Source organism: Tachypleus tridentatus, chromosome 1 (assembly GCF_004210375.1).
Source record: "Tachypleus tridentatus isolate NWPU-2018 chromosome 1, ASM421037v1, whole genome shotgun sequence".
NCBI classification, from domain to species: Eukaryota; Metazoa; Arthropoda; class Merostomata; order Xiphosura; family Limulidae; genus Tachypleus; species Tachypleus tridentatus.
In genome coordinates this window covers 50849862-50867940 of record NC_134825.1, presented here as the reverse complement: position 1 = coordinate 50867940, position 18079 = coordinate 50849862, and the positions used below count along the sequence as shown (strand labels likewise).

Genomic DNA, 18079 nt, shown 5'->3' with positions numbered 1-18079 from the left:
GGAGCCCCCGCTTAGTACAGCGGTAAGTCTACGGATTTATCAATACTAAAATCAGCGGTTCTATTCCCTTCGGTGGGCTCAGCAGATAGTCCGATGTGGCTCTGTTATACGAAAAACACAAACCATCGCGAAGAATCGAATTCCAGACTTTAGTCTTCTACGTCCGTAAGCTTACCACTGATTCACCGGGGAAAAGAATATGCAATACAACTTTTTAAGTACAGTTGACGTCATATGTAAATAAAATAAAGTTACTCATTAATCTATCTTTCCTAAGTGTTCATTCATATTTGTTTTTATAATTTGGTAAATTAATCACGAATACTTGCAAAATACAGCTTGAAATGTTGTTTTCATTAGCAGAGCTTGTTTGAAGATTATCAACACAGTTATCTAGACGTCACGTGCTTTTTGTTTGTTTGTATGTGTTTTTTTCTTATAGCAAAACCAAATCGGACTATCTGCTGTGTCCAACCTAAGGGAATCGAACCCCTGATTTTAGCGTTGTAAACCCGAAGCCTTACGCTGTCCCATCGGGGGGGGGGCCTTTTGTTTGTTACTTTTAGCGCAAAGCTCACAACCGTTTATCTGCGAGAAATTGAACTTATGATATTAGCGTGGCAAGTGTGTTAACTTATCGCTAACCCACCGGTTGACTAATTAGGTGTTTTTATCTTATAACGTTTGTAAAATTTTATTTACTCTTGGTAAGAATTGTAAAAATTTTACTTACCGAGTTTTCTTATTTTCCTACTTTAAGGGAATTAACATATAAAGTTGGCGTTTGTTTGTGATAGAGCAGGGGAAAAGCGCTACTTAGCACACCCAGTAACTCTTGAGATACTCAACGCCAACCACTAACTCTTGGGCTACCCAAGTCAGATAGTGGAATTGATTGTAATATTATAACGCTTCCATAGCTTATATAGCGAACATATTTGATGATAGGATTCGAACCTGCCATTAACAGATTGTGAGTCCAAACCAACCAGACCATGCCAAGCAAGCCCTGCAGAGGAAGACAGCCTTATATAACTTTAAAGGCTATTTTATTCCATTAATATCATCAAAAAAAGTTGTTGTTTTTAAATAAGCCGCCCTATTTTATTACAAATATTATTTCTAGTTACAACAAAGATTAAATAAGGAACCTTTTCATGCTTTCGAAAAAGACACTTCTTGTGGTTTGAGGTCGTTTTACCAAAATGGTTGAATAAAACGGACCAGGAAGGTATACAATGACGCCCCTACCTGACTTTTCATAAATAGAATCTAAAACAAACCTGACATTTACCAAGAGTATTTAAATAATTGAAATCATCACTAAAAACTTCACATGTTCCGTGTAAATTATCTAGGACAACAGACCAAAACAACATTATAAAAAAATACGTGAAGTTAAGTTTCTGTTTCTTTTACGACATACTGACTTTTTCTAATTCCTCTCTGTTTGAAATTAATGGTGAAATCATATTCGCGCTCATCCACTAATGTTCATACGCGTCATTATGTGAATCTTAGTTAAATATAACTCCGTAAGATGGAAGCACGTTATAATACGTGATATACAGTTTTAACGATGTAGTCATTGCAGTGAATATTCAATTTTATAATTGACAAATAATAAATAACCAATTATTTCGTCGAATAAAATGGATAATTCACTGTAACGGTATATCAGAAGTTATCCAAGCATCTAAAGTATTTTAGGTTATTAATAGTGTGTAAAGAATATCCAAATTTGCCCAAAGAGAACTTGTTAAGCACCAAAGTAATCAATGGGCTATGTTTGTTTAGCTCACCAAATTTGCTCACCAATTAGGTATCCAAACCTAATTTTCAGCGTCATAAGCCCGCAGACTTACCGCTGAGCCACTGGGAAGCCTGAAAGGAAAGATATATATAATTGTTTTGTCTTTGTATTTAGTGGTTTGTAATTAAAAAGGACGAAAATATATGCATTTAAACTGATTTTTCAAGCTTCTTAATAGTAATTATGATATAAACATGTATCTGTACTCGAAAAACATTTTTCAAAGTTTTGAACGTTTCCATTTTAAATTGAAAATAAATGTTATCTGATTTCATTAAATAATGTGAGCATTACTCCGATAAATACAGTTATCATTCACTCTGTCTTCTTCTCACATCTGCAAAGTTTAGTTATTTTTGTATCACCTAAAGAACTAACCTATTGACCAATGATAAATATACAACTGTCTTCGACTATTCTGGACCAGTCTAGTGGTGACCAAAACCTGAAATTTCATATGTTGTCAACAGTATAGCATAAGTGATTATAACTGTGAGTGTAGTGATAGTTTAGTCTGTTGCACGTAATAAAAGAAAAATATACTAAAAATCCATATCAGAGGAACACAAAACAAATTAAAGGCTTATGAAAACATAAACAACAAGTAGCACACAGTACACTTACTACAAATAAATAAATATATAAAAATTAAAAGCACTAAACAACTGGAGTGATGTATATATAAAAATCATGCTTAATTTATGGCAAAACTCTCAAGATTTGATAAACCTATTATGGATTTTGTATATATAAAAGCATAAATATAAACTTTCGATGTTTCCTTGTTTTCCTTGCGAATTTATATTTGACTGATGTATTAGGATATAACTGTTCTTTAAAACCCCTTCCCTAATATAATAGTTTAAATAACATCCGAATTGTTATCTGACAAAGGTCCTCTACTAATGAACCGGAACTAATATTTTTCGCTAGGTTTGGTTTGTTTAGAATTTCACGCAAAGCTACTCGAGTGCTATCTGAGCTAGCCGTTCCTAATTTAGCAGTGTAAGACTAGAGGGAAAGCAGCTAGTCATCACCACCCACCGCCAACTCTTAACCGTAACATTATAGCGTCCCCACGGCTGAAAGGGTAAGCATGTTTGGTGTGACGAGAATTCGAACCCTCGACCTTTGGATTACGAGTCGAGTGCCTTAACCATCTGATCATGCCGGGCCTTTTCGCTAGGAATTAAGCATTCTATGCGATAATGGAAATAATTATCGAATCATGCAAGTTATACACACACAGGAGTTATAAAGAATGAATAACGGCTGCTTGATGGTAAATGTTTTAATGATACAAAACATTATCGCATTAGATTACAAATGAAATTTGAATAAGTTTCAGAATAGACTAATATTTTATACGTTACTTTACAGCTTATCAATGTATGATGTAGAATATTCTTTTAACTATATCGTATTACTCCACACAATTCAGCTGTGTCGTTTAATTGTCTATTGGCTTTCTTAATTTTTACGTAAATCCATGATTCCTCAATAATATTCACATAGAAAATTTGTGCAGATCAAGCAATGGTTGTGAGTGTTACATTGGCCTCTTGTTTCATGTGTTTTGTAACTTTAGGATCATAGTCTTGCTGAAGGATGGATTCCAACATGATGTGTAGTCCTCCTTTGGGTATATCATATACCCAATATATCTCATATACTTGTCTGTAGTGAAGACTCCATCAGTTTGGAGCAGATAACTGACATCGTTAGCTGAGATACAGCTTCAAACATGTTCTAATCTTTCAACATAATTTACTTTAAGTGTCGTACATGTGATATCGTTATCTACATATATACTTCAAATTTCTTTTAAACTTATCATGTATTCCCAATTTCCGTTCAAGAAAGGCTCGGCATGACCATGTGGTCAGAGCACTTGACTCATAACCTGACGATCGTGGGTTCGAATCCTTCTCACACCAAACATGTTCGCCTTCTCAACTGTGGTAGCGTTATAAAGTGAAGGTCAATCCCACTATTCGTTGGTAAAAGAGTAGTTCAAGAATTGGCGGTGGGTGGTGATGACTAGCTGTCTTCCTTCTAGTCTTACACTGATAAATTAGAAACGGCTAGCGCAGATAGCTCTGTGTCGCTTTGCGCGAAATTCAAAAAACAAACAAACCATTAGAGAGACACGCAAAATCCCTAAATTTTCACAAAACGTTTTAGGATGAGTATGTCTGTGGCTTTTGAAAGGATTGTCTAGCATAGACATTTTAGTTTTAGAGCTTCTGTGACGTTTTCTACTTCTGGTATTAGTCTGCTGACTCTCTCTCTCTTAGGAAAGTTGACTGAGATCTATGTTCGATTTTGCTAAAGTGCCTATTTTTACTCGTCAAGAAGGAATGTTTTAATGACCAGTACAGTGGTGTATCTTAGGGTAAACGCAAGCAAACTGCGCTTACTATTTGCCCACTTCTAATTTAAGGAATATGGCATTTCCCCGTTCAAACCTTAGTACCTATATTAAAGTTGCCTGATTTGGACTTTAGTCACCAAAAATGTTAATTTATTCACTTTTCTATTATTACAGCTGTAGCAAATTACAACACTTACACATGATGAAACATTTGAGATTCTTATCGCAATATTAGACCCTGGATTTTAACGATCTAAGTCCGTAAACTTAGAACTGAACTTTATATGCAAAAACGGTTCGTTTGGGTTGAGAAAATATTTTACATAGAAGAGCGAACAACGTTTCGACCTTCTTCGGTCATCGTCAGGTTCACAAGAAGAAGGTCGAAACGTTGTTCGCTCTTCTATGTAAAATATTTTCTCAACCCAAACGAGCCGTTTTTGCATATAAATTTCTCAACAAGTGGGTTTCTCGACATCACTGATTATTAGAACTGAACTGTCGGGGGCTCCATAAAGGTATCATTTCATTGTAGGAAAAATAATTCACTAATGCTCTGGAGAAGATCCGTTGTCAAAAACTAATCATGGTAATAATAGGAATGTTAAGGAAAATGCGACCATAAAGTCTATCCTATATATTTTTATTTGTTTCACATGTTGTTGTTTTTTCAGACAAACAGCTGGTTTTACAATGTTAAAGCTCGAGGCTCGATTCGTGATGACGAGAAAACCCTCTTGTAGAGAAAAATATATATTTTTCGATATTCGATTCTTCACGGTGCACAGAGTAGTAATTCATTGTGTTGCACTACACTGAAAAGAATCAACTTGTTGGTTGATTGTTCTCTAGCAAAGCTACGCGGGGCTATCACCTGTGTCCAACCCGGGGAATCGAACCTTGAAGTTTAACATTGTAAATCCGTAAATTTACTGCTATTCCTCCTGGTAACGAAATCTTCAAAAACAACAGCATATCCTTTCAGAAGTAATTACTACTTTTATTTAATATTATAAACATAAATCAAACATATTATAGAAAGTTGCATAAAAATGAGCCATTTAATTACAGCTCCCCCCCCCCACAGTAGCTCAGCAGTAAAAATAGAATTTCGAAACCTGTGGTGGATATAATACAGATAGCCCATTGTATAAAAAACACCACATTAATTACAATAGAATATTATTTATACTGAGAGTCAATTAAATTTTATAACAGTGTTGCTCGAAGCCCTTTACTACCATTCGAACAAACTTCTTCGTCATCGTTATTATTCAGCTTTATGATCATGAATACCCATTATTACAGTGTATGTTGTCTTAAAGCAAAGTCACATCTGTGTCTGTTGAAGGGAATCGAGCCGCTGTTTTTAAGAGTTGTAAATCCGAAGACTTTCCTCTATCACACACCGTTATTGCCTGATACCGCAATTCTCATTCTCTTCAGTTTCTGTAAAGATGAAGTAGGCCTATATTATTTCATGCACCTTGAACAGCTCACCACAGGCCTTTCACTATTGGTTAAGCTTTTATTTGAAGACCACCTTTAATGCTCCTAGCGGCTCAGCGTCAAGTCTGCTTGTTCACAACGCTAAAAACCGGATTTAGATACCCGTAGTGGACAAGCACAGAGAGCTCGTTGTGTAGATTTATGATTAACATCAAACAAGCAGACCGCCTTCAAGAAACAAAACGTAAAAAAAAGGTCCATTAGAGCTGTGTCAGTGGACTTGAAAAGCTTGCAGATGGTAGGGATTGCTGTGATTCCATTTTCTTCGGCTATTTTTCTTTATAAACACACTCGTTAATCTCTAGGGGAAGTCTGTCACCCTTCGTGAATTTCGAGAAAATACCAGAAAACATGATCTGTTACATCGTAATAGCTTCTTGAATTTTCAGGATAGTTCTTGTTTTGGACTATGAATCTGCAGGCTCGATGTTCGTCTCCCGTTACCAATAAAATAAAATCATGCCTTGTATCTTGTGGCTATGAGCGTATTATAAGAATAAAGTTCACAACCCGCTATACATTCAAACAAGATGTAGTTCAAGAACTGACGGTGGATGCTGCTGACTAGCTGTATTTTCTCTCAAGTCTATCAATACAAAATTATGAATGTTTTACGCAGACAGTTCAGGAGTAGCTTTGCGCGAATATTCTAAAGCAAACAAGCTTTCGTAACCATAGCCTTAACTTTGTGGATGAGGACTTTGCATTAGAGTGATTTAGGGTGTGTGGTTTTTGAGCCTATTATTGTCCTAAACAAACTGCGTTTTACTCGAAAAGAGATCTTAACTTCTTCTCCAGTTATGAAGTAGTCCCTTATCGAATAATTGATAGTTCTACGTGAAACAACTATAAAGTGCAAACCATGTTGCATGTGCGCAAAGGTTCCCATTCACAGCGATGTGCAGTTGAGTTTTAAAATACAATTCTTATAAAGCACGATTAACCTTATGAATTTATGTTCCATGAGCACTTTTTCGGTGAATTAGCGAACATTCTCCAAGACCCTGAATAACTGATATGATGACAGTGAGTTCAATAGCTACTTTCAAAATGCGATTGTAGTGACTATTTTGATAATTTTATGCACAAATATCAATAGAGTCTAAGTTAAACATATTAAAATTGTAAGCAAAAACTTTCATATTGAAGATAAGTTTATAAAGGTTAAACTGATTTTAAGTTTTTGTGACATTTTTCTATTCACTGTGTATCTGATGGTTCGCCTTGGAATGCTAAGCCACTGGTCTTATTATTCAGCAGTTCTTCATAATCCTCTGTGAGACGGCAGCTTACTGATTGGAGTCGTTTTAATCGTAATTTTGGTTCTGTAGGTTATCTTTATGACGTTGGATAAACCTATAACAGACTTAGTGTGTGTGTGGTTCTGTTATTAATGAGAGAGTTGTTGTTTTATATGGCTCTTTTCTACATGAATGTTAATGTTTCGAATGTCAAATTCAAAGATGTGTCTTAAAAAGTCCTTCTAATACTTTGTTGAGACAGTTATCCACTTTTTGTCCGAGGACCGTCTTCAGGAAAAATGTAATAATATTGACCTCTTTCTTGGAAGTATATAGTTAGTTGCTAATTGAAAAGGTTTGATAATTGAGTGCTCATATTTTGCTATTCTGAGAACGTAGCTTGCGCCCAATCTGTCTAGTTACGGTAAAAAAAAGTCTGTAGTAAGCATCATTTAACTTTCTTAATTTATATTGTGTGAGCTATCATGGATACTCAGTTTTCTCCCCAGGCTATCGAGGCTTTTGGATAAACTATTTGCTTTGAATATACGTTTTCCTTTTGTCACAACTAGCATCAACACCTTAGCCGGTTGTCCAACGTTACAAAAGGGTAAGTTACCCTTGAATCTTTGAATGTGATTTCTTCCCGTAGATGATGCCATTCCTCAATTTGAAAGTCTTGCCCCCTTCCCCCAGTGACACAGTGGTATGTTTGCGGACTTACAACGCTAGAAACCTGGTTTCGATACTTGTGGTGGGCATAAAACAGATAGATCATTGTGTAGCGTTGTGCTTAATTACAAACAAACAAAGCTTTGGAGTATATATGTGACATTGTTCAAGAGGAGGTTTGTATTACTTTATCTCAGTTGCATCTCCTTCAGTTGCCTTCCAGTTAATAAACAGCGTAGAAAATATTACCTTATATACCTCAGCTAAAGACTCGGTTTAGTGCCAAATGTATTAGTAAGTATAAAGCGTTATGATCAAACAGACCTCCTACGGGGTAAAAATAGAAATAATAACCTGAATCTGCGGCATCGAGTAGATAAGAACGTGTTAACTGTCATTTTAATCTGACATTTTCTCAACATAACACTTAGAAAAATGAAGATATAATAACGAACAAAGAAAAACTAGGCAGAAAGGTGACACACGTGTAGAATGCTGAGAAAACATAATAAATAATGTAATAAACTAAATGAAGATTGTTATACTAAATTTTAAGAAATAAGGAAAACTCTCTGCCTCATGAGTTGGTCGATCGGACAATTTTAATACAGAGTAGTACACTAATAAAACACTTTTACCTTCACAAGTCTTGGTTTAAAACCTCACAAATGGAAGTTATAAACACTAAAGCTAAATTTTAGGTGTGACACAGAAATGGCTTGCTTAAAAAATCAATTATAAGAAGAAAACGATATTTTTAAAATGGGATTCTCTGTGGAATTGTCATGATATTTACTCTATAATTAGATATATAAAACTGAAAGTGTACATTATCCTTCAATAGTCAATTGCACAGATTCAATCCCATCATGCTTGAAAATCATGTTTGAGAAACAGGCTTGGATCAGTTTCTTATTTATTGTTTCAATTTGTGTAAAAAAAAAAAGACTTTGGTTTTACAAATAATGCGTTAGCGACGCTCTGGAAAATGTGTTTCATAACAAATTAGATTCCTTAATCACGACAAATCGCCTTCCTTTCAAAATGTTGATAGTGCGTCAGTCGCACAGGATAACTGAGTTTAAAAAAAATTCTGGCCGTTCTATTTCTTCTTGTTGCTACTTCCTGAGGCTTTTTCAATCAGTTTGCGATTTTTTATCGTTTTCTGATTATCCATCCATAAAGCTCTGACATGTTATTATATTCTGCTTTCCCAGTGATTTCTAAAGCGACTATATACTTACACGCTTCTTTATTTTATATTAAATAAAAATGGCCAAGTATGATTTATGAGTAGAATGTCTTTAGTGCGAGATGTTTACATGAGAAACGCTAACCACACGTGTGAACTTATGAAACTGATATTAACCTTAACATAAAAACTATTAAAAACTCAATAGTTGATTATTAAAAAACACCACACATGTGTTTTGAAACTTTAAAACAGCATTCTTAAGTTTAAATTGCCTCTGACTATTTCTACTCATCTTTTATTTTAACATTTATAAATGAATATCACACAGTTATTAAAACTTGAGATCAATATCACACAGTTATCAAAACTTGAGATGAATATCACACAGTTATCAAAACTTGAGATATTTCTTTATAATTATAATAATATGTTGTTAAGTGAAAACACACACGTTTTTGTATTTCTTCATGTCCTTAAAGTGACGCAGGTTCGAGACCCGTCACACTAAACCTGCTCGCCCTTCAACCGTGGGGACGTTATAATGCGACGGTAAATCCCACTCTTAGTTGGTAAAAAAGTAGCCCAAGAGTTGACGGTGGGTGTTGATAACTAGCTCCCTTCCTTCTAGTGTTACACTGCTAAATTAGGGACGGCTAGCGCAGATAGCCCTCGGGTAGCTTTGCGCGAAATTCAAACAATCTTAAAGTGAAAACAGTTGAAACGATTTAGGTTGTACAGAATTTTGTGCATAGCTATTATTACCAAGTAATATCTGCGCTATCTGTTCCTAATTTAGAAGTGGAAAACAAGATAAAAGGCAGATAGTCAACATCATCCACCTTTTACTGTTGGCTGCTCTTCTTCCAACGAATAGCATGACCAACCGACACGTTGTAATGTCCTCATGGCTGAAAAGGCAAAAATGTTTAGTAATTAGGATTCGAACCCGCGGCTTGCAGATTGTGAGTCAATCGCTCTAACCATCAGGTCAGAGTTGAAAAACATTACTGTGTTACAGCTAAAAGTTATCTTTATCACAGAAATTCCATGAAATATACTTCACTGTAGAACAGTTGATCGCCTTGTATTTTTTTCTTGTAAATGTTTTTTATATGTTTGTTTGAGATTAAGTACAAAGCTATACATTGGATTGTCGGTGCTCTGCCCACAAGTGATATCGAAACATGTTTTGGGTTTTTAACGTTTGAGTCTGCAAACATAGAGCCGTACTTTTGTGGGGCTTATTATATGCATGTCAAAACCATAGTCCTGCAAAGTCATTAAAAACCGATACAACGACTTATTTATATGTTTGTTTTACAAGTTTGTGCAAAATTACACAAGATTAAATCGTCTCTAATTCTTAAATGATAGACTAGTGTAAAGACAGCTCATCTGGCGGTACCTACTTCCAACAGCTCTTGGGCTTTTCTAATTTAATAGTGGCGTGATTTGACTAACATTCTTATGTCGCACCTACAAAGCTCGAAGGAAGAAATTGATTTTTTTTTTTTGCGGCAGTGGGACGCGAACCGGGCACGCTAGTCACAATGCCGTTTCTGGCATCTAATGTAAATGCGTTTGATTCTTATAGCAAAGCCACATCGAGCTATCTGCTGTGTCCACCGAAGGGAATCGAGCCCCTGATTTTAGCGTTGTAAATTCGTAGACTTACCGTTGTCCCAGCAAGGGACTAATGTAAGTGTATTACCAAAACTAGCATCGTAAATGTACAGGGCCACATTGGGAATAAATAAGGGGGCATGTGATTATGAATAAGGTAGAGAAACAGAAGAAGTGTACTGAATATAAACTTTAAGCCTTTCTGTTTGTAAGTATCATTAGTTCGTTTTTAATAATATGAAAAAGAAAATACACCCTTCTTATGGCACAGCTGTATGTTTGCAGAATTACAACGCTAGAAACTGGGTTTTGATGCTCGTGGTTGGCAGAGCACCGATAGCCCAGCAATGTGCCTAAGTATAAGTGATGTAAAAATATATATATACCCTTTTCGTGTGAGTCATGTACTAGTTTAGTTTTTTTCGTTTGTGATATTCTCACTTTTTTCTAATGAGAAAAACTTTTGCTTTTTTATCTTTTGCAACTTGTTATTTTGGGTCGATAGTTTTTTTCTGTTTCATCCGATTTCACAAGTCTTTACGCTGTTTGCAGAACAAATGTGTTAGCATTATTTTCTTACTTTTGATTTATTTTGCAGTCGTACTTAAATTTGGTACTTTGATTTGATTTGATGTGTTTAAATTATATACATTTTAACGTGATATATTTATTTTTTATAATTGAAAGTACATTCCAATTTTACTATTGAAGCTAGAAGACTAAACACCAAATTTTAGCCAACTTTGAATTAAACAGTCCTTGCTGTGAGTGCCTTCTAAAGATTATGGTCAATCTCTTTGACTAAACGATGGATCTTAGGGTGCTGCTGATCAGTAGTTCACCGTAGGACCGTAGGAGATAACCATACTAGCTATGCTATAAATACAAAATCATTCGTTCATTTGTTGTTAAGCGCAAAGATATGCAATAGTTTACCTGTCATGTATCCGCCGAGAGCATCTAAACCCGATTTTTAGTCCTCAGATTTACTGCAGGTCTATATACCAAAAACAGATTGTACTAACTATGGTTATTAAGTCTAAACAAATCGAATTTATTTACTATTGCAATCTAAAACAGAACCACCGAACTAAACGTTGGACGCACTATAATCACTCACATTTAAGTATTAATAGATAATGAAACAAAACAAATAAAAAAACATTTCAACTCAGTGTATTAGTTCATTCTTTGGTAACGTTTGAAATGTACGTGTGTGTGTGTGTGTGTGTTTTCGTATAGCAAAGCCACAAAGGGCTATCTGCTCAGCCCACCGAAGGGAATCGAACCCCTGATTTTAGCGTTGTAAATCCGGAGACCTACCGCTCTACTAGCGGGGGGCTGAAATGTACGCCGTTAAAAAGTTTGAATACGACCGTATTTCTTAACTATTAAATTATCTATTCATTAACTTTTTAAATACTGAGTTCAATATTTTTTTTCATATCGTAGTCAGGTGTACTGGGAGCAGTTTGGAACATGGTCTAGTGTTGTGTTGTTCAGTGTTAAAGGGTAAGAACTTAATATTAGTTAACTATTAATTTTATAACAAAGCGAAAAGACAGTTTTAATGATTCTTGTTTGCTATGAATTGTGTTGTTGTTTTTTTCAAGTTATGGGCCTTGCTTGTCATAATAAATTGAATATAAGTAAAGTTACTATTAACACTGTTTGTATTACATATAAAATTTCATAATTATTAATTATATGTTAATCGAGAAATCTGCCGGTGAAACCTTTTCAAACCAACGTTGCGAAGGGTAACACAGGGCTCGTGCTACCGCTATGAAATTACGTTATTTTTCATCCAATCCCAGGCTTGCATGGCCAATGTTGATAAGATAGATTCTCGTTTACTCGCCCAGCCGGGTCTTTTAGACTAGTGCGAACCGGACGTATGTTCAGAAGAAGAAGCCGAACGTGCAGAGCGCGTGTGGAAAATAATTCGTAGTTAATGTGAAGTCATACAGTTATCGAAATTCTAACGATTTTAAATCCTGATATTTGTACAGATGATTTGCACTTGGCGTTTCAATTTTATTATTTAATTTTAGTTGATAAACACAGAAAAAATAACTTTATAGACCCTTTAAAAAGCACACCAAAAACTTAAGAATAGTCGATGTAAATCCTGCATCGAACTAAAGACTAAAGTTGCACTATTCAGTTGTTTGACAACTTATTGCTATTAAACAAACTGATAAACAAACGACTTGGAGTTAGTACTTTACTGTCAAACCTAATATTATATGAGCGCGTCTAACAAAACTAGCGTGTATTTCAGCGGTGGTGTTATGTGAGATACTGCGTAGAGACTTGCGTATTTACGTTTCAGTGATCAAAGACTGAGTTCATGCCTAGACCCATCAGTCCTGTATCATTTCAAAGATGAGGAAAGAAAACATAGTCCTTGTTGTTATAGTTACTGGTAAGTGTTGATTCCAAAACTTCTAGGTTAACTTCGACATTCCAAACAACTGGAGTAGTATTTACTTAGTAAAGCGTGAATATTAATCCGTGATGAAGAGAAAGCCCACTTGTAGAGAAAATTATATATTTAAAAACGGCTGGTATGGGTAGAGAAAGCGCTATGTAGAGGAGCGCTCATCTATTAGTCCTTTCTCTACCCATACCAGCTGTTTTTAAATATATAAAGCGTGAATATTATATTGGATTTGGGGGTTTCATTTGTAAAAAATTGTGCTCTTTCAAAGGTTTAAGGAACCTGATAAATTCGTTTAAATCTCGTTGAAAACACATCTGAACATGTTCTGGTTTTATTATTTAAAATTATTTGCAGGACTCCAGTTCTGATCCTCGTCCACAGCTATGCTTAAAGCGTTATGAGTGTGTGTGTGTGTGTGTGTGTTTTGTTAGAGCAAAGCTACATCGAGCTATCTGCTGAGGCCACAGAGGGGAATCGACCCCCTGATTTTAGCATTGTAAATCCGAAGACATACCTCTGTACTAGCGGGGGGGGGGGAGCAGAGCGTTATGAGAAACAATCTATCAAAGTATATTCAAGAAAGTCGAATATACGGCCGAAGATATTGATCAAAATTGCGAGGCAATCAACTGATGAGCCAGTACGTTCTAATCATTAGAAAAGAAGTTTTTCTTTGGACCGATTTATAACAGTATACATTTTTATTAAATTCTAATTACTTTGTTACATTAAGTTAGCTTCATTAACTTATAAGCTATCAGCTATAATTACAATCTATAGAGTTGCATACTTTTAATCAGGAAGTTATTAGTATTTCAGTAACTGTTCTGTATTTTATAATAACAATTGAAACATAGTTTTATAAAATACAATAATTTAATTTGAATCAAAACAAGCGTTCAGTTACGTATTCATGTTTTTATCAACTAAAGTTACGTTGCTATTATTATGGGAAATAATAACTGATTATGAATTAATGACAAAAGTTGTTATCAAAATGGAGGACGTTTTGATATTTATTTTGATATATCTACTTATTTCGCTTTTGTTTGTTACTTTTATTAACAACTTACTGTATGTTGGGTATACGTTGAATTAATGCAAATGTTATTGTCGTAAATTAGAAGAACTAGAGAAAAATACTGTAGAAAATTATGATTTTTTCCAACACTAAGAAATTACAAACTTGGCAATAAAGATCAAATCTGTAGGATAATTAAGGTATTTTAGAATGTCAATATTTGATGTCCAAGATATATATTTTATAATTTCGTTCGAAAATCACTGAAGTAGAATATTACGGTGAAAAATGGGTTACAAACACAGGTTGGTTTGTTTTGAATTTCGCACAAAGCTGCACGAGGGCAATCTGCGATAGCCGTCCCTAATTTATCAGTGAAAGACTAGAGAGAAGGCAGCTAGTCATCACCACCTACCGCTAACTCTTGGGATCCTATTTTACCAATGAATAGTGGGACTGACCGTCACATTGCACTTTCAGCCGTGGGTGCGTTACAATGTGACGGTTATTGTTTTGAATTAAGCACAAAGCTACACAAAGAGCTATCTATGCTCTGCCCATCATGAGTATCGAAACCCGGTTTTTAGCGTTATAAATTCGCAGACATACCGCTGAGCCACTGGGGAACAAAGGACGAGCATGTTTGGTATGACAAGGTTTGAACCAGCGACCCAAAGATTACAAGTCTTAATCACCCAGCCATGCCGGGCCTACGAACACAGGAATAACAAAACGTTTTTCTGCATAGTTGCGGATTCTGTTTTTTCATCATGCGTTTATCTTTTTTTCTCTTTTCAGAATAGAAAGAAACATATAAAGCATAATATTTTAACCCACACTGAATAGTTGGTAAATTGTTCTATCATACCTTCATTTAAATTTATGTTAAATAATTACAGTTGGATAGTGGTATCTTAACCATAGATTTTTCATTATAGTTAAAGCCAGTTTGTAACTATCTAAATTAAAGGTATTTTCAATAAGATAATATTGTTTTCCTATTTAGTTAAAAACCAACCAATAAGAAATTGTTGTTTTTTTGAATGAAGCACAAAGCTAGATAATGGGCTATCTGTGCTCTGCCCACCACTGGTATCGAAACCCGGTTTTTAAACATTGTAAGTCCGCAGACATACCGCTAAGCCACTGGGGTGCTGATGAGAAATTACTTTTTCTTTAGTGGACTTTATTTCATCATCCGGTTTATACAAGTGGTCTAGTCCAACATATATAATATAAAATTGTTCAAATATATAAATTGTTTTCTAGCTAGAAAATAGTGAATCGAATCTTTTGAGCACCACAAAACATTTGTATACAAAGGGGCTATCGCTTCCGCCGTAATTGTAGAACGGTACCAGGTTTTACCACGTAAGCTTTGAAGTTAAAGGAGGAGATGGGATACATAATTACTTTATTCCATTTCATGAGTCAACTGTTATATGTATATATATTGCGTAGTTCATAGATTGTGAAACTTTAATACAATATCCCTATAGATTATGTTTTAAAATCACGAAAGAAATGATTATACAGTGGAGATGTCGTTCCGTAAAATGTCATGTTTTGTTTTGATGGTTCTCTGAAACTGCTTAGTAACCACTAATGGATGTGTTTTGTAGTAATGAGTTTTATCTTGGTTATCAAAACTGATTAATGTTGTGTGACTTCATGTTTGGTACCGTCTATCGTTACTATCTATTATTATTATACATGGAAAGCTTTTAGTTATTGTTGTGCTTCTTTGTTTTGTCTCATGAAGTTTAAAGTTTTACTAATTAAGTTGCAAATGGTTTAATTATAATTATATTTTACAAAATATATCTTCAAAATTCCGTATGTTGTCTTGTATTTAAGATATTTTCAATAAGTTTATAACCCTATTTACGCACTAATATTCTACAAATAAAACACATATTTACAAAAGAAGTAGTCGCACCAAAACATGCGCGCCCTTTCAGCCGTGGGGGCGTTATAATGTGAGGATCAATCCCACTATTCGTTGGTAAAAGAGTACCCAAAAAAGAGTTAGCGGTGGGTGATGATGACTAGCTGCCTTCCCTCTAGTCTTACACTACTAAATTAGGGACAGCTAACGCAGATGGGGCTCGTGTAGCTTTGCGCAAAATTCATAAAACGGAAAACAAACAAACGAAAGAAGTAATTTACAATTTTTAATAACTCTTAATGTGCATTAATGGCACATTTATGGACGAAACATTTTCAATGTGTATTCCTACAAATACCAATTAAACACTGATTGTTTAACACAGTAAAAGTTTGTGTGAGATATTCGTGAGGTTTTGCTATGTAGTTTTTCTTATTTTATCACTGCTGAGAAGAAGAAATACAAAAAGAATATTTAAGAGACTTCAGAATGCACATGAAATATTAACGTTAAGTATACACATTTGTGCAGTAAACGTGGAAAGTAGTAGAGCTCATTACGTAATCTTGATGTTATAAACTGGAGTTTGCCGCTGTATTCATGGAATACATTTCCTCGAGATATAAGCAGCTCAGCCAAGGTAAATACAACAACGGTGAGTCTTATTGAAATATATCATGACAAATACATTATTAAATAAACATTTACTGCCTTCTATATAAAAAACAACACTAAAAAAGGTGAAATCATACTAACGTAGTTAACTCATTCATTGTTTTTCTTTCACATTCAAGAAATTATAATTAGGGATAGAGCACTGTATATATAGTGATAAATTTAATTACCTTTCACTATAATAGCATACTTCAAACTACTTATCGTCCTCTGTAAGGTACTACTCTGAGTAATATCAGATATCTTAAACTGTATATCTATCACTTACCAAGGTTTCCGATTTGAATACTTCAACCATTTTTTAAGCTTTGTAGCCATGTCAAAGTTTGCGAGTTTTTAGATTTCATTTATTTCTACTTTTCCTTGTTGTTTAAAAGTTCACAGTTGTGTTCGTTGTAACAATATTTTGTGCAGTAACACTCAAATGAGTTTCAAAACGTTCTTACCGGCTGACAAAACTAAAAGTTCTTTTATTTATTTCATAGTTTTGATTAACAACATTTTTTCAGAACATTATACCTACAGTTTAAGGAACTGTGATATGTATAGCTTTGTGGTCTTTGTTGGCCGGCTGAGATGTTTTCAATGGTCTCACATATTCCCAACCAAATTGGAGATTTTCAGTATAAATAGTTGTTTTATGTTGTTTTGTGTGTGAAATGTTTATGCTTCAAACAACTCCTCTGTTATTGCAGGGTATTAATTTACTATACATTGACACTTCTACTTCCGTTACACTACGTTAGCGTTTACAAGGTTTATGAAATTGCGTAAGTTACGTTGTGGAAAATACAAATAATAATAATAAACAAAAAATAAGAAGGAATTCGTAGTGGCTGCAGCACTTGGAATTCTTTTCGGGAGGTTTAGAGTAAATTCATCTATGATACTTTGGGCATGACCAAACAATCCATCGAAAGGGTTTGAGTCCAAAATTGTAGTTAGATACCTATAGCCTATATAAAAATGCCTATAGCCGTTCTACGAACCATTATGCCACTGCTGAAAATCTACCAAATAATTTCTGAATAAGCAGAAGTTTATAAACCTATACAAACCTTTATATTATCGTTGAATGAAAAATGTTTTCAAACTGGTTCTAAAACATACTACTATGCTAACTGGTTCTAAAACATATTACTATGCTATTCTCTTAGGTATACTACAGTTAAACCAGGAAGCCATCGCCGCCAAACGTCATCAACCTCATAATCGAGGTCATGCTATTGACGAGAGTGAGATGTGTAATCACTGGGAGAAGTTGTTCGCTCAGAATCAAGAGTCTGTATCCGCTACTTTACCGCCCACTGTTGCTGGAATCTGGGTGTCAGAAAGGTAACCAGATATATTCATCCCTTTATACTTGAAATGTTTGAAATTTAACCGATATTATTTCAGGTTCTACTCCTTTTCACAAAATTAACAGTTCACATAATTTTATATGTGAGATATCATTTAAATCAACCAGATTGAATACCTTGATAGTGTAAAATTTAATAAAATATCTTTTTTGGTCTTAGTTTTAAAATAAGCTCGAAAGCTTTGGCTACTCAGATTTCGGGTTTTAACTCTTAAATCTGTAAGTGATCTCAAGTGACTATTTATGTATTTTATAACATAGT

At 34.6% G+C, this 18079-nt stretch overlaps 1 protein-coding gene across 1 annotated transcript in view; it reads left to right on the top strand.

The window, feature by feature from the left end:
• Positions 1 to 12315: 12315 nt before the first annotated feature.
• The window catches only part of LOC143248505 (protein APCDD1-like), a 73675-nt gene continuing 67911 nt past the window's right edge, over positions 12316 to 18079 (top strand). The window contains exons 1-2 of the mRNA XM_076496921.1: positions 12316 to 12855; positions 17615 to 17792. Of these exons, the coding sequence (XP_076353036.1) occupies positions 12816 to 12855; positions 17615 to 17792 (218 nt within the window). The 5' untranslated portion in view covers positions 12316 to 12815. The remainder of the gene's footprint in view (positions 12856 to 17614; positions 17793 to 18079) is intronic.